Source organism: Polypterus senegalus, chromosome 17 (assembly GCF_016835505.1).
Source record: "Polypterus senegalus isolate Bchr_013 chromosome 17, ASM1683550v1, whole genome shotgun sequence".
Taxonomy (NCBI): domain Eukaryota; kingdom Metazoa; phylum Chordata; class Cladistia; order Polypteriformes; family Polypteridae; genus Polypterus; species Polypterus senegalus.
Genome location: NC_053170.1, coordinates 20192905 through 20210434, shown reverse-complemented (window position 1 = coordinate 20210434; position 17530 = coordinate 20192905). Strand labels below are relative to the sequence as shown.

General features: G+C 41.0%; 1 protein-coding gene across 1 annotated transcript; it reads left to right on the top strand.

Annotated features, from left to right (window-relative positions):
- The first annotated feature begins 234 nt into the window (after nucleotides 1-234).
- Nucleotides 235-16160, top strand: klhl43 (kelch-like family member 43). The gene is made up of 4 exons (XM_039739573.1): nucleotides 235-415; nucleotides 10907-12195; nucleotides 12296-13040; nucleotides 13093-16160. The coding sequence occupies exons 2-3, from the start codon at nucleotides 11000-11002 to the stop codon at nucleotides 13032-13034; spliced, it is 1935 nt and encodes a 644-aa protein (XP_039595507.1). The 5' UTR covers nucleotides 235-415; nucleotides 10907-10999; the 3' UTR covers nucleotides 13035-13040; nucleotides 13093-16160.
- Nucleotides 16161-17530: the final 1370 nt, after the last annotated feature.

Below are 17530 nucleotides of genomic sequence, written 5' to 3'. Positions count from 1 at the left end.
CTAAGCAAACGTTTTGCGCATGATGACTGTGTAATAAAAAAAGATTCTAAATTCTGCTTACAACTTACTAAATATGCCCCTCTTCAAAATGCTGCTTTTTTTACCTGTTTTAATGGCTTCTTATAGCAATAACTGTACGGGATTGGGGGTGGGGGGAGTGGGGAGGGCAGCTGAATTTGGAACAGGGTTCAGGTTTCAAGCCCCACCAGTGTCACTATCCCCAGCAGAGCTTGTCACTCCACTGCTGAGAGTGAAGACACAGCCAGAGCGCTGGGACATTCCATCTGCAGCACAGCTCTCTGTAAGGCTGTGCTTCAGCAAATTGCTGGAAAGAGTCAGCCTCTGAGACAGCTCTCTGGACAGTCTTACTCCAACACATCAGCTGGAAACGGTCTTCTTCAGGCAGCAGAGTCAGGTACTCAGCTTTAGTTCTTCTCTGTGTGTTCTTTTGTGGGCTGGTGAGGGCCTACTTTCAGTATAAATCCTTACATAACTAAGGTGCTATGCTTACTGTATTATAGATGCTTGGCAGCTGCAGTTAAGTTTTCATGTAGGTCAGCTAATGTTATGATAGTATAATAATATGTGATGAACTTCTACTTAAATTGCTTGACCGTAGTCTTCACTTAAGTAGCAGGTAGATGTATTAGAAGAGAGCTTGTACTAAGTAGTTCACCAGCTGGAACACTCTGGAAACTGTTTAACATACTTAAGCTCCCCACGTATTTGACTGATCACTTTTGGAGTAGCTTTTGCTGGATGATACGGTGTTCAGTAGTGCTGCAGGACCCTGGACTCAAACCTTAACCCGGACACTGTTTCTCTGGACCTAACACCTTCTCCCTCTGTCCATATGGGTTTTCTCCTGGTACACTAGTTTCCTGGTGCTTTCCAAAATTTGCTTTACTGGCTATGCTAACAAAAGTGGGCCCTGTAAGGGACAGATTCCTAACCTAACCTGTTGTTGAGATGGACTCTGACATCCTTTGACCCAGTAATGGAATAAGTAATTTCAGAAAATGTACGGACAGATAGATTTATGTAAACACATCTGACCAGGAACAGACTGACCCTCATGCCTCATCACTACACCTTGTATCAGGATCATGGAGGGCTGGGGCAGGTACTTCATCCTCAATATCCATCCTGCTCTTTTGAATATTCTCATTATCTTGTTTATAACTTCAAGATCTTGAGTCAGCTTTATAGCATGGTCAATTAGCCTGGGAAATTCCTTCTGGCCTCAGATACACAATATCCTGTTTCATCTCTTGTTGTCAGTTTTATGGGAGAACCCTATAATCCAATCTCTAGTATTCTGATTGGATTTCTTTGAAAGTATAGTATGATCAGATTCATGAGAATCTGTAATCATCTGTGTGGCAACTCTTGCAGTATATAGTCTTGGCAATTCTGACATAATTGACTTTCATATGGCTAAGGTACTGTTCTTGTGATGTGTTACAGGCATTTGTAAATACCATTTACTTTCTCTGAGGTCACAGTCACGGGAGACAGAATCTACATAGTTAGTGTTGGACATAGGAATCAACCCTGGAGTAGATCCAGTTTAGTGCAGGCACCCTGCCCCACTCACACTCAAACTCACAGAGGGCCAAATTAGATTTGACAATTAACCTGAAATGCAAAAGTTTAGGATATAGACACAGACTTGGAGAAATAAGCATAATCCACGCACACAATGCTTTCAAATGTAGGATGCTGAATCTGTGAGGCAGGAATGCTAAGCACTGCAAAACTTTGTAATAAACTGTGCTAACCATGGGCAACACGGTGGCGTATTAGTAGCCGCATTGCCTTACAACAAGGAGACCGGGGCTCACATTCCAGGACCTCCCTCTCTAGAGTCCTCTCCGTGTCTTGGTGAGTTTGCCCAGGGTGTTACCAGTTTTCTCTCACGGTTCAAAGACTTGAAGGTTAGGTGGCTTTGGTTGATGTTAAACTGGCCCTGATTCGGTGTGTGTTTATCCTGTGATAGACTTGCACCCAGTCCAGGGAATATACCTGCCTTGTGCCCTGTGCTTGTTGAGATGGGCTCTAGCTTTCCCACGGTCCTGCTCATGATTAATGGGTTTAGTAAATAAATGGATGTACTACAGTGTTAAATTCTAGTCCATGGTGGTCTGATATGACACACCTATTCCATTTGACACTGACAAATCATTTCAAAATTCAACATGGAATACAAGTAGCAAATTAAGTGTTGTATTTTAGAGCATTGCATACTGGTAATTTGTTAGATGCACAAGTAGATAGTTCCTAACTGATGGTCACCCTTGAGGAGACCTTAGGAAAGAGTATAAGTCAATGTGTTTAAACTGGAAAGTCCAACTGTATGGGAGAATACAAATTTAGGCATGAGAACCACTTCTCAGTACCACATCACAATAAAACCTACCTCGGCCTCATCTAGGTGGAGAGGTTTACCTTGAAATGGCAGTACAGTGATGGATTACCTCACAACTCCAGACTCACAACTGCATGGAGTTTGCCCATTCCACCTTGTCAATGTTGACTTTTCTCTGGGTACTATGGTTTTGTTCTGTAATACTACACATGTTCAGATTAACTTAAAAGATGGGAGATGATGGGTATAAGAGATCTGATCTACAGTGGTCTGGAGCTAAATCCAGATCCCTGGTTTCTGGTTCCTGCCTTGAGTCTAATGACACCAGGATGCAGAACCACAAGTTCTATAAACCTTTACTGGATTAAACAGATTTGATCATAGACAGAATTACTAGTAGTGCAGGTGTATATATAATACATACATTTAGGAGGCTTACATTGCATAGCAGGATTATCTTGAGCTTCTGCATTTTGGGACAATCTTTTAATCTGGGCACGATGACACCACCTGCGTCAATAGGAAAGAGAACACCAAACTCTCGATATATATGGTTTAAATAGGATAGGGCTCACCTGCAAACTCCCTATGGAGGTTCTAATCATTGGCACCTCATCTAGAACTCCTGATTCTATTTTAAAGTATTTGAAGAAGTGATAATTGAGGAGTGTATTTACTTTTTCCATGTGACAAATCTGCATTTTTGTTTATTTAGATTAAACGAATGAATACGCCATGTCAATGTGATGTGTCATTTATTCAAGTACATCACCATCATTATTAACATGAAGATCTAATGTTTGTCTGTTCAGATATGTCAAAAAAGTCAACAACTTCCATGGGATATACTTCCTTTTTCACATGATTCTATCTATCTATCTATCTATCTATCTATCTATCTATCTATCTATCTATCTATCTATCTATCTATCTATCTATCTATCTATCTATCTATCTATCTATCTAGTGCCTTTGACATTTCTTTCATATATATATGGTCAAATTTAAGGCCATGTCACATTAAATGACTTTTTCTAATGATTTTCGGTCATAACCTTTCATTTACATAATTTTAAAAAGTCGGAGGCAGTCGCAGTACATTCCTATAATGAACAGTCACATGGTCTGACATACCCAGCAACTCAGTCAGACAGAACTGCAGCTTGCTCCACCATGATCAAACAGATTTGATTTGTGTTTCATCATAGAGTGGGCTCAGTGTACATGAGAGCTGACAACAAATGAGCGCTTATCCAGTAATACAATGCCAATAATGCAGCGACATGTACTAGGGGACATGGGCGTTTTGAACTTTGTAAAGAGAAGAGAAGCTTGACTGTTTGATGTCTCATGTTTTGCAGGCCACAACAGACTGAAAAAAAGAAGAAAAAAAAGGGCAGAAATTGTGGCTTAACTAGTCGTACCTAATAACCCTTCACACAGCACTGGTGCCGTTAGGCAGCATGCTATTGACTCTCAGAAAAAAACACCTGTGCTGCAAGGTTGTCATGTGGTTGTGTAATCTGCCATGCCCAGTGATTTTCAGTTGTGTAAACTGGCAAGATCAGGAACTGCAGTCGGGAAGTCACATAAAGTGACATCCAGTTCTTGGTATCAATTATTACATACCCAGTTAAATGGATTGAATGTAAATAATGACAATCTGCAGGTGACAGATTAAAGAAAATCTTAATTTGTTAATGAGATATTTGCCAGTTTGTTTATTTTATTTTATACTGCACACTGTTGTGAATTAATGGCTACTAATTAATTTCCAAATGGTGGACAAAAAATAAAGAATCTTACTAGCATATCTGCTAAATTAGGTTATCCAATAATTGCCCTCATAAAATAATTATAATTTCCACCCAGCTTGTTTAGTGTGAGGAAGTAACAGATAGACATTTATTTTTCATTTACCTCAATACACAGTCTCCTTTGCCTAATTTTAGAACTGATTACTTTCATTTCTGATCTACTCAATTCAGGCTGATTACCTGATTTTTAAATTCATCCCACTTCAATATCTAGATTGACACCATTAGGCCCAATCCCATTTGTTTTACACTTGGGTCCACAAGATCACACCTAAACTCTTTGATCTGATTCTCAATTGGCTGGACAGTTCCATCAGGTTTTGATCACTTCTCTTTCATCTTACAGTCAGACACCTCCATGCTTATTAGCATTGGTATTTTCACTTTTATGACCAAATCCCCAAAGTTGGTGGATATTGTAATGCACACAATTGTGTCTGGTCACCTCTCTCCTATGATCTTGCGAACATATTGTAATGTTGGAATAATCACATTAGTAAATATGATCACGTTTGTGGGCACAGACAGGAAGGCAAATTGGAAACATTTGTTCTTGGCCTGTGTGTCAGGCTTAAAATAGTTTGTGCAGAAATGTATTGTTTTTGTGTTAGCACCATTATTATTGTTATATTATTTGGCTGTTTCTTTAATCCAAGACAGCTTACAACATTTGAAATACAATTGGTTAAATTTATTTTACTTTTCTAATTGGAGCACAGGCAGGTGAAGTGACTTGCTCATGGTTACATGGTGTTCGAAGTGGGATTTGAACCCACAACCTCAAGGTTTGAAGTCAAAAACCTTGACCACTGGCCATACTTGCCATTAGTGTCATTAACTGATGATTTGATAACCACCTTTGAGATCAATTAAAATCCCTGAAAAAGATATACTGTACTTTTTAAAAAATAATGAACAGCTACCTCTTAAATGCTTAATGCCATTCACAGAACGAAGCTTTAGAGAATTTACCCAGACGTGTTTGTTACACTTCATACAGTATTTCTTGTGTGTTACACTGTGGCTGGTGCAAAGTGTTTTTTTTTGGAAAACTGAAATTGATTAAAAGTTACTTACACTCAATGATGTACCAAGAAAGACTAAATGGTCTTGCATTTTTAGCCCTATCAATGGAAGCTTGAGTAAATTCTATGAATGTTATTAATACCTTCATAATGTTGAAAACTTGAAAAATTACATCTTTTTTTTGCATTTGGTTTGCAGTGTTTTACAAAATGACTTTTAGTCTTTTGCATCTAGCTTGAAATGTAATATAAAAACATCAGGCTGGTAACGTTTTACATTTGGATTAAAGTGCTGCATAATATGCATCTGTAATGTTCAGTTGGTTACGTTTTTAATTAATGGCCAATAATGGACACATTAGGACAGTTGTGTCTCAAGCCCTGACATCGTCCCCTCTGGCCACATTTGTGGTCAGAAGTAATCACACTCCTAACTTAATAATATTGTGGCTCAACTCAAATAGTCAGATTCTCTAGGTTTTAAGAGATCAACTTCTTTTTTATATAAAAGTTCACACTTTTATGGTTATGGCACAAAGTCAATAGAGGCAATGATGAGACCAGAATTTAAAGGAATACTGCATCCAAAAATGATATCTTTTTAATGTTACTTACCCAATGTAGTTTATAGTGATGGTCAAGAGAAACTTTCCACCTCTCCCCCCTCATTCATTGGTCAACAGCCCTGTCTTCATTTCAAAAGGGGGATTCCCATTTGGGGACTTCTTTCATTTTCCAGAGTTATTTATTTAACATTACTTTAGCAAAAAAAAATGCATGAGTTTTGTATGTTTTGAGTATACAACTGGAACACTTTAATGTGATAATTATGTGACACAAGTAATGTGACATTTTTGATATTGACAGCATTGAGTCTCGTTTGATCAGACACTTTATTTCTGTTCTCCACGAAAACATGACATTGGAAATTTTTCTCTCTATCACTACAAACTACATGGGGTAAGTAACATATGGCCAGCAGCCATACCACATGCACTTCAGAAGAGGCCATCCACCTAAAGCTCAGCATGTTTGGGTCAGGCCAGTACTTGGATGGGAAACCAACCAGAAAAAACTTGGGTGTTGGTGAGGCCAGTAGGGACTGCTTGCCCTATGGTCTGAAAGATTATTCCAATTTTCCAGTGCAGTGATGGGGACTGTGCTGTAAAAATAGTGCCATCCTTTGGATTAGACATAAAAACGAGGTCCTGACTCTCTGTGGCCATTAAAGATTCCTGGCTATCCTTCGTAAAGAGTAGGGTGTATCCTGGCTAAATTGCCCAGCACTATCTAGTCCTTCTGGACTCTAATCATACCCTGTCTCTAATTAGCTATCTCTCTCACCACTTCACCACCTAATAGCTCATGTGCGGTGAGTGTACTGGCACAGAATGGCTGCCATAGCATCATCCAGGTGGATGCGGCACATTAGTGGCTGTTCAAGTGGCTCCTCACTCACTATATGACACACTTTGTGTAGTGAGAAAAGTGCTATATAAATGTAAAACATTATTGTTATTGTTATTATAAAAAATATACAGTTTTTGGGTGGAGTATTCATTTAAGTCCAAGCTCCTGGAGCTACATGAAAACATAAACCCAGAGATGAACAGTCAATGTCTATATGCGGTAGATGAGATGAAACAGTTCCTCATTCTCGTCTGTCTATTTTAGTAAGTGCTGCGCTGTATGGTTTGAAACACCTGCCTAAAAGATCTCAGGCAAGCTCCTGGCAAGTAATTGACCAAACTTTCTTCTAACTATTTCCGGCTGAGACCAAAAATACACTAATGAGAGCAAACTATCCAATATTTGGCTAGAAAACAAATAACACATTGAAGCTGGCAAAAAAAAGTCATCTGAATGTGGTCTATCGGAGAGCCTTACGGCACATTTTCTAACTGGAGATTGAGCTTGTATCCATAATCAGCACATAGGAATGTGATGGGCTATTTCAGGCTCAGCAGATGCAAAGCTCCAACACAGATTAACTCCTAACAGCCTGCATTTGTCAGGTTACAAGTTTGTTTGGCTGATTATGCTAAATTTGGCACAACAACTGTTAAACCAAGGCCCAATGGCACATGAAAGCAGGACCATGCAAAACCATGAAAACTAAAAATATCTCAGCTTTCACACTGCATTCTGTAGCAAGAGTGATAAAAATGAAGCCTCTATTCCTGAACTCCCAGAGTTAGGCCTGCATGTCTAATATCACATAATGAGACCCATTAACCTGGAGGGTTCTGTGGTGTGCACAAAATTAGATGTCACACTAAACCAAATTAGTGACATCCAGTAGTAAGAGCATTACTGCCCATACCTATAACTGTACAAATTCAATTTAGTTCAATTTACTTTTCTAAGCCATACCTGCACCTAAAAACTCAGAATTCTATATACACTAAAGGCAAATACGTTACATTATATTTAGAAAACAGGACACCATGACAAAAATAGATCATGATGGTTTTCACATACCAATTCTGATATTTGTAAATGGTATAACTTTAAACTTACTTTGATGGAGGTTGGAGCCTATCCGAGCTGGTGGGCCCTAATACAAGAGGAAACCCACTCAGGCACACACCCAAACCTTAGGGCTGCCAGTTCACCCAACATGAAATTCTTTGGATATGTCGGAGGAAAAGAGGTGAACCTGGAGAAAAAACATGCAAACAACATAAGCAGAAAGTGAAGACTCCAACGAGGCACAGCTGTTGAACTCAGCTCTATACATCTGTGAAGGAGCAGCACTAACCACTGAGCCATGGTACCACACTCTCCGGACTTCCATGAATAGATATTATGTTACACCTCATTTGTATGGCCTGTTTCTCGTACATTTCATTATGGCTCTCAGATTGCCACTTATGGTCTTTGTAGACATCCAAATCAAGATGTCTACTTGACCTTCATTTCCAGATGATAAACATCAGGCTGGTAATGTTTTACATTTGGGTTGAAATGCTGTATAATATGCATTTGTAATGTTCAGTTGGTTACATTTTTAATTAATAGCCAATTTGGGACACATTAGGACAGTTGTGTCCCAAGCCCTGACATCTTCCCCTCTGACCACATTTATGCTCAGAAGTAATCACACTCCTAACTTAATAATATTGTGGTTCAACTCAAATAGTCAGATTCCCTAGGTTCTGAGAGATCAGATCGCTGTCTAATATAAATCATGATTGTGCTCACTACATGTCTCATGATCTTTGTGGATATTAAAAATGTTACCCCTATTACAGATGTGGAGATTACCTTGTGTGTGATGAAGATTAACATGTTTGTTCCATCTTTGTTATTTTCAAAATGATGTCATGTTTGGTGGAGATCAAAATGATCTTTGGTTCACTACCTTAGGTTGATGAGGAAAATGTTATTTAAATTTTGAGCTCCATGTCTAGTATAGACCTTGATGGTTATCATTGCAAAAGTTGTGGTCTTATTGGATATTCAAAATGTCACCCTCAACATCTTTCCTCAGTTAAATGTCTAATATGTATTATGATGTTCTTTACATTCACCACTTATGATTCTTCTGGACAACAAAAATAAAATTAATTTATCATTTTGACCATCATCAAGCCTACTTCATCCAGTTCAGGGTCAAATGAGCCACAGTATCTTGTCAGCATTATTCACAAGGCAAAAAACAAACTATGGACATGGTGCCAAGCCATCTCAGGGTACACTCACTTACTGTATCTTCTTCCTCTTTCAGCTACTCCCATTAGAGGTTACCACAGCAGATCATCTTTTTCCATATCTTTCTGTCCTCTGCATCTCGCTCTGTCACACCCATCACCTGCACGTCCTCTCTCACCACATCCATAAACCTCCTCTTAGGCCTTCCCCTTTTCCTCTTGCCTGGTGTGGCTAATTTAGAGTTGCTAGGTTATCTAATATGCACTTCTTTAGAATGTGGAAGGAAAACTTGAAGACCCAGAAAAAAAAGAGAAAAGTTACATGTAGTAGAGGTGCAAATAAACTAACCAGAACTTAGGACTCAGCTGTGCAGCAGCAGAATAAGCCACCATGCCATTGTGTCAGTCTTCTAAAATAAAATATCTTTCTGTGATACTACCAAGTTAATAACCTGTGATCTTGGGGGGACATATCAGCTAGAGAGTGGTAATACAACTACTACATGTCACGATGAACCTCATTTCTTGCTCCATGTCTACTTTGTAACACAAAAGTTCTCACCTTGTCACTTATGCTTTCTGTGGGCATATGTTTTTTGGAGTCTTCTCTCTGAACTCTGTGTCTACATACAAGTCACAACAGCTTTCGTTTTACCATTTTTGATATCAGTGGGTATCAGAAATGTCAGTTTAAAATTAAAATTAATTTCTGAGCTCTGTGTTATATTGGCTCTCAGTTCACCATCTGTGGTCTATGTGAACTTCAGAAATAATACATCTTGCCTGATCTAGATAATGGTTATTTGGTTCACCACTTTTGGTTGCTGTGGATATCAGCAATGCCTCCTTGAACATGATTTTGGAGTTTGATATCTGCCATAAACTTGTGGGTACTCGTAAAATGTCTGCCTGCACTTCATGTCTGAGCTCCTTGTCCAGTATAGATTATGATATTTATCAGTTCACTTATGCCATTAGGGAACTTCAAGAAAAAATAACACATCATAATTCTGTCAGACATGCTTAGCACAGTTGAGGGTCACAGGCGTGCAAGTTGAACTGGGTGCAAGGCAGAAACCAACCAACCAATAGGGAAAAAATCCACTGCAAGGCCCACATATGCGCCCGTCCACACATAAACTTAGGCCAATATGAAATTCACACTTTGTTAGCATATAAGAAGGAAAACCCACACAGACGTGGGGAGTGGCAATGCTTCCAGTGTCTTCTGTGTTGTCCTCCGTAAGATGGCAGAGGTGAGATGAGAGAGGAGGACTCTGGGATGAAGCTCAGCTAAAAGATCTCCATTAGCCAGCTGCAGGTCTGGCTTATCTTAGCTAGTGATATGGCTTTATTTTTGTACCACCTGTTACGTTGAGAATGTCTAAAGGCTCAGAACGAGGTCTTCTTTATTTTTAGAGACTTAGGAACAGGCTGAAACAATATAAAACAAAGTCCAGATCGTGACAGTCCATTAGGTTACAGTTTAATGCCACGTTCACATGCTATCATGCTATTTGGAGCTACCAGTTGTGATGTTTCACATTCTGAGTTCAGTGCACTCATATGGGTTTCTGGGTGGACTTTTCGGAGAAACGTTAGATCACTGTTGTTTGATTACTTGGTCTGCAAAAAAAAAAAAAGAGCAATTAAAGATAAACTTCTTTTTGTGGAAATAAACAACAAATTAATACGTGATAAACATGTTAAATATGCATCACTTTGCTCAAAATGCAGTTCGACCTAAAAATGGCATTTCTCATTGACTAAGGTGAAGATTCAGCATTATGTCACAAGTCGGGAGAATTCAGGTAGCTTTGTTTTCTCCAAATTGTCCGACTTGTGGCACTGAATTCATAGGATGTTCATTTGGATTTTCCAAATCATAAACTTGTACTTACTGTATATATAATGACTGACTAACTGACTGATAGCCATTCAATGGACACGATATACCACCCATGTTAAAATTTTACAGTCCATATAAAGAACTATGATTCTTGCATGACTAGTAACCATCTCTTGTTGTTCTTACCTTTTCAGAGCTGTCCTGTTGGTCATCCACTGACCTCTACAAAGTGTCAGATCTCCAACTGGCATACCCTGCATCCTTTTCAGGCAGTAACTAAATTTACCATGGCTCCCAAAAAGAAGAGTGTCCGGCAGAGGAAACTGGCTCTGGAGAAGCCACCACAAGCTATATCTGAAGTGATAGAAGAAACAGCCCTGGACATTGACCACTTAAACCACCTGAACGGACTGTTGGACTCGGGCACTGGAGGCTTCCGCTGCACCACTACTGAGATGTGCCATCCTGATCATAGCTCCGTGTTGCTGGAGGAGTTCAGCCGCATGCGCCAGGAGCGGTTTCTCACAGACCTCGTGCTGGCCACTAAGACAAAGTCCTTTGATGTACACAAATTGGTGATGGCCTCCTGCAGCAACTACTTCCGTGAGCTGCTTAAGAGCGATCCAAAAGTGCAGAGAGTGGAGCTGGAAGCACTATCTCCCCTTGGCCTGGCCACTGTTATCACCTATGCCTACATGGGCAAAATCAACTTATCGCTGTACACCATTGGCTGCACGGTGTCTGCTGCCACTCAGCTCCAGATCCCCCAGCTCCTGCAGATGTGCACTGACTTCTTGACACAAGAAATGACGGTGGAGAACTGCATGTACATTTCGAATATCGCCGGAACATACGGCCTGAACTCGGCACGTGATGCAGCCCGACTCTTCTTGCGAGAGAACTTTGTTGAATTCTCAGGGACCGACCATTTCCTGAAGCTGACATATGAGCAGATCTCTGAGCTCCTCTTGGATGAGGCGCTACAGCTACCTTCAGAGGTGACTGCCTTCCAGGTGGCAGTCAAATGGCTAGAGTTTGACGCCAAGAGGATGCGCCATTCAGGGGAGCTGCTGGCACATGTGCGCTTTGGCACGATTTCTGCCCAGGAACTGGTGAGCCATGTTCAGCCTGTACCATGTATGATGCAAAACCCAGAGTGCCATCGCTTATTGGTTGATGCAATGAATTACCACCTGCTGCCATATCAGCAAAACAGTTTACAGTCCCGGCGGACCCGAGTCAGAGGTGGCCAGCGAGTGCTAGTGACAGTAGGTGGGCGCCCTTCCCTCACCGAGAAAGCTCTGAGCCGAGAGATTTTGTATCGGGACCCTGCCAGCAAGAACTGGTACAAGCTCTCAGAAATGCCAGCCAAGAGTTTCAATCAGTGCGTAGCTGTGATGGATGGATTTCTTTATGTGGTTGGAGGAGAGGATCAGAATGATGCTAGGAACCAGGCCAAGCATGCCGTGAACAGTGTATGCAGGTAACTCTCTCGCTATTGGGCACCACCTGGTTTGGAGAGGGGGTTGCAAATGGCAATGTGATTTCTGCTTTACTGTATTTAATGACCTCTTCTTCCTCAGGTACGACCCTCGTTTTAACGTCTGGCTGCACTTGTCTGGAATGCATCAAAGAAGAACGCACTTCAGCCTGACAGCCTGCAGTGGAATGCTGTTTGCTATTGGGGGGCGCAACTCAGAGGGCATCCTATCATCCATGGAGTGCTATGTGCCATCTTCTAACACCTGGCACAACAAGAAAAGTATGGAGCTCCCACGATGCTGCCACTCCAGCACTGTGGTAGATGGACAGATCCTGGTTACAGGGGGCTATATTAACAGTGCCTACTCTCGCACCACCTGCAGTTACAATCCTGCCACTGACAGCTGGCACGAGCGTGCAAACCTGAGCACACCTCGAGGGTGGCACTGCATGGGGGCAATTGGAGACCTAGCTTATGTAGTGGGAGGCAGCCAGCTGGGACCACGGGGGGAACGTATAGATGTCCTGTCTGTGGAATGCTACAACCCAGCTAGCGGCCAGTGGGGCTATGTGTCCCCCTTACCCACAGGGGTCAGCACAGCTGGCCTCACAACACTTGAAGGTCGGCTCTACCTACTCGGGGGCTGGAACGAGAGTGAAAAGAAATATAAGAAATGTGTGCAGGCCTATGACCCGGCCCTGAATCTGTGGCTTGAGGACGAGGAGCTGCCAGAAGCTACTGTTGGGGTGTCTTGCTGTACCATCACCCTGCCGCGACCGCCCACAGGCCGCAGCAGGAGCCGGGCCAGCAGTGTGACGTCCACTCCAGCCAGTTTATAAATTGAGGATGGGGTGGGGTAGAGGTGTGGGGGGGGATAGAGGGTGGTTAATTGGGGAGGAACTATAAGGAAAAGGGGAATGGTGTTCACACCACTCCGGCCAAAACCATTGCACAATTTCTTTTTTTTTTCACACAGCTACTCATTTCCACATTTATTTATTTTATTTATGTTTTTGATAAGGCTTTGTACTGGGCATTACAGTCCAGTTTGGATGAATTTATCAAGGAATCACAAATGCTTGTGCTAATGACACATTCTAATGGCGTTGAGTGACGGGGTGCAGCCTCCACATGCTGCCCTTGACCCCAAGGATCAATAAACATCTCTTATGAATGTCTTCCGGCACCCACAACAGCTTGATCCACAAGGAGAGCAATGCATGGCAGACCTACCACCTTGATCCTTGGGTAAGAGGCAGATGGAGACCGCATGATAGAAACAAATCAGAAGCAGGAATGAACAGAGTAAAAATAGAACGACACGTGAACGAATGGAAGTCAAGTATTTGCATGCCATTTCATTTTTAGCCTGCTGACGGAGGTCGTGGGGTTGGGTGTTTCCAAAGAGGAAAATCAGAAGTAGGAGGAGGCATGCAAGAAACCAGCTGCTTATAGCCAGAAGAGGAGCTTTCTAAGCATGTGTGTGTGAGTGTCAGCGTGATAAAGAAGGGATGATGAGTCAAACTTCAGGGGTCAATAATCTCAAGAAAAGGTGAACGACTCACGCAGAATGTGTTTACTGGCAGATCCCACTTATTTTGGGATGGTGTAGGGAAACTCAGGTTGCCTCTTTTACTTTACAGTGGCAACCAACTTATTTCTATGTGGTGTTGAGTGGACTTAATGTTTTAAGTGCTATAAATGAAGCTGTCCATCATTCGCCCACTACTGTTTGAGGAAATCAGTTGTTAGCAGAAGGATAACCATGGTGGTTGGTCACTGGGTTATCATTCATCTCACTCACCACGGGCTGGCCAGTCCCAGAGTCACCTCATGTCCTCATTGGGACTCAGAGCTGCCCAGGTAGCGAGACCAGGCTGCTGATAGATGGAGCCTGCCAACCAACTGGGAGAAAATCCCAAAATGGACTGGAGTGTAAACAGGCATTGTTTAATCTACACTGACAATGTGGTGTGGTATTACATAAGTCACCTGTGGATGTTTTGTGATGAAAGTTGAAATATTTTGTCATTTTCTTGGGATTCATTCATACACTGGAACAAGTGGCTTTACTGATCAGATTAGGGAAGAAGGAAAAGCAGACCCACCATGAGATGACAGCATGTGACAAAAGTTATTGGACTTGGCGGGCATGAATAAATTAAGAAACCAAAGCGCTAGCTGTGTATCTTGAAGGCTTGAGTAAAATGACAATGATCCAGACATACTAAAGCACAGATAAAGGCCAGGTATGCTGTCAGGGAGTAGCGTGATATAGATGGTGAAAAGGAGTATGACGCATTGTATCCTGACAGGCAGGCCGAAGGCAAACAAAGGAAGAGATGTCCTTCAAGTGAGGAAAAAAGTCTTACATACAAAGGGACGTCAAAATAAGACAATAATAAAAAAAAAAAGAACATTTTTTAAAGTGAGTTAGGGTAGAAGTTGCTGCCAGTCATTCTATGGCGGGGTTAGCTTCTGATTGCATGTTCATTTTTATTTTTAAAACAGTAAAGGATCATCTAAGATAGAGAACAGCAGCACCAGGGGGTCTTCTGGTTTCACTGCAATTTAACTCTCCAGGGAGCTTTTATGTCTCCATTGATTGCCATTCAAATCATTAACTTATTTTCTGTATGCATTTTGTTACATTCACACCTGTGCTGTTGGACACTGTACCAAAGTTACTAGGCCCAAGACAGGAACCAGACCTGGATGGGGTAGCAGTTCATACTTCCTCACGCAGGGCCATTTTAGAGTTTAATTCCGTCTATTTTTGTCTAGCCCTCTTAGCTGTTGGCAGGCTCAGGGTTCTGTTACACATTCAAAGGTGAATGCAATTATAAAATTAGTTACATAATGAATACTAATACAGGCTCACAGAGCATAAACATAACTAAATAGAGACCAGCAATGTCTGTTCATTAATTTTTGAACAATGGCCGAACGACAACAGATGAGAGTTAAATAAAAACTACAGCCAGCAACATCAGTTAGGAAAAACATACTGGTGGTGGGGCTATTTAACCTAAGAAATAAATATTGCACTTTCTATGCAATTAGTAATTCAAGTTTTATTGCCGTTAAGGAAATTAGTCATCAGGCCAATGGGACCCACAGTGTAGGAAATCAGTGCGCACAAAATTGTCCCACTAATCAGTACCATTTATTTGATAAACATAAGACTTTCCTTCAGCTTTGACTTAAATGCTTTTGTTTTTTCGCTTCCTAATTAAATGCCCTGTGATGGACTGGCACCTTATCAAGACGTGGGTTCTACCTTGTGCATGATGTCACTGAAATAGACTTCAGCTCCACATCATCCTGATCTGAATTAGTCAGTTCAGAAACTGGATGGATGAATGGACAAATTAAAAATATCTTCAGAAAATTCTCTCTCAAGAACATTGGAAACCAGAACACCAAAAGGTTTTGTCATAGCTGTTCCTGAACCAAGTGGGATATCAATCTTGTATGTACAGCAAGTGGTTCAGTTAAAGGACGTTTTCAGTGAACAAACAGTAGGCGGAACTTGGTGGAGTAGTGGCCTGTAAGAAATGCACCATAGGGATAGGTTTTTCATGACTGCGCCCCACTTTGGCTGTATAGTTGATACTTACCTCTTGAAAGGGATACCGGTCTCTTTCAGAAAAGAAATGTGGGAGAAACTTCTTGAATGTCCAGGTTATAATGCGATTCTGGAATGGAGGGAGCTAGGTGTACTGTAGCTGTATGTGCTCAAAGGAGTGCACCCCTGATGGACAGGGAGAGAAGCTGGACAGAAGGTAAACGTCGATCACCAGCTACATGGCTTTGTGTCTCTCAGCTTCAGAGATGTGGGGCAAGAGGGCAGAAAAAAAAAGGAAGCAAGTTTTAGGAGGCCACTGCTAAGCATGTTATTGGGGAATGGAAGATGATAAAGAAGAGATGATCTTAATATAATAAAGTATTATGCAAAGACTCTACATCTTCTTTCTTGTTTACTAAGCAGTTTCTCTCTTTCATTCAAGACATGCCCAAACATCACAAAATTAAATTTTGACTTAACAGTACTACTGGAAATATCCAAAGCAGCAGGTTACAAAAATTGATGACCCTTACCAAAGTAAGGCTAGTGCGCAGTTTTTTAACCCCAAAACTGCAAACACCAAACAGACACACCAGCTCTCCAAGAGGAGTGTGGATATTTGGCACAATCAAGCATTAAACAGTCAACAAAGTTACAAAGAAACCATACATTTAAATGGGTGCAATTAGGATAATTCTTCAGCATGGCAGGGAGGCATATTTGTTTCTTTGCCACTGTGTCAAGTGCCCAGGTGCTTCACAGTTCTCCCTCATAACTTACTGGCAACCCCTGGTGCCTAGGAGGAAATCTAAATAGGGTAGTACTTCAGTAGTCTTCCAAAAATAGATACTTTAAAAGGTATTATCTATCTAGACAGGCAATTTTTTTTTTTATTGGTGATCGCAAAGAATAAAAATGCAACACATGCTGTCAAGGCTGTGGCCATTATAAACAGCTGTAAAGTTTAAATCTGATGAATTCATTAAACTATGTTATATTAGATGGTATTTGCAGAATATGACCATCTAAAACTTGCAGTAGATGATGAAAATCTCAGTACTGAAATGCATATACTTATTTAAAAATGTACACACATTAGCCTTACTACCAACCATCACATGCTATTTCACTTTGTGCTCGACAAATGCTTCACTTTCACAACAAACCTGGAACAACTATGGGTGATAGGGCTTTTTCATCTGTGGCACCGAGACTGTGGAACGTCCTCCCTGACTACCTGAGAGCCCCACAGTCGACTGATGTTTTTAAACGGAATCTAAAAACTCATCTTTTTAGAAAGATATTTTTTTTAAAAGTATACATAGATTTTCTTGTTATATTTATTTAAATTTATATTATTTATTATTACAACTATCAAAAAGGCCATAAGCAAAATTGCTCATTCTGTTACATAGAGTAACAAATTAGTGCTAATGCCTTAACATTAGAGTGTGGGGTCAAATCCCACAGCTGTGGGCAGTCTGCATGTTCTCTATGTTTCTGAAGGCTTTCTTCCAACATCACAAAAGACATGCATGTAAGGCCAATTAGCCCTGTGGGACTATATTCATATGTGCCAGCTGATTGACTGGTATATCATCCAAGGGTAGAATCCCTCCTTGCAAACTGTGCTTCTGGTACAGGCAACAGCTGCCAGACACCTGAACCAGATAAACGGATTGGAGGAACAAAAAATACATTTAAGTTTGTAAATACTGGAAATCTGTGCACTCAGTATTAAAGCAATTAGATAACTTTATTTAAAAG

Bases quoted from the DNA above. Each gene is read 5' to 3' on its own strand.
- klhl43 (XM_039739573.1), top strand. From the start codon at position 11,000: ATGGCTCCCAAAAAGAAGAGTGTCCGGCAGAGGAAACTGGCTCTGGAG. The intron at 12,196-12,295 runs GTAACTCTCTCG...CTTCTTCCTCAG, and splicing joins GCCGTGAACAGTGTATGCAG to GTACGACCCTCGTTTTAACG.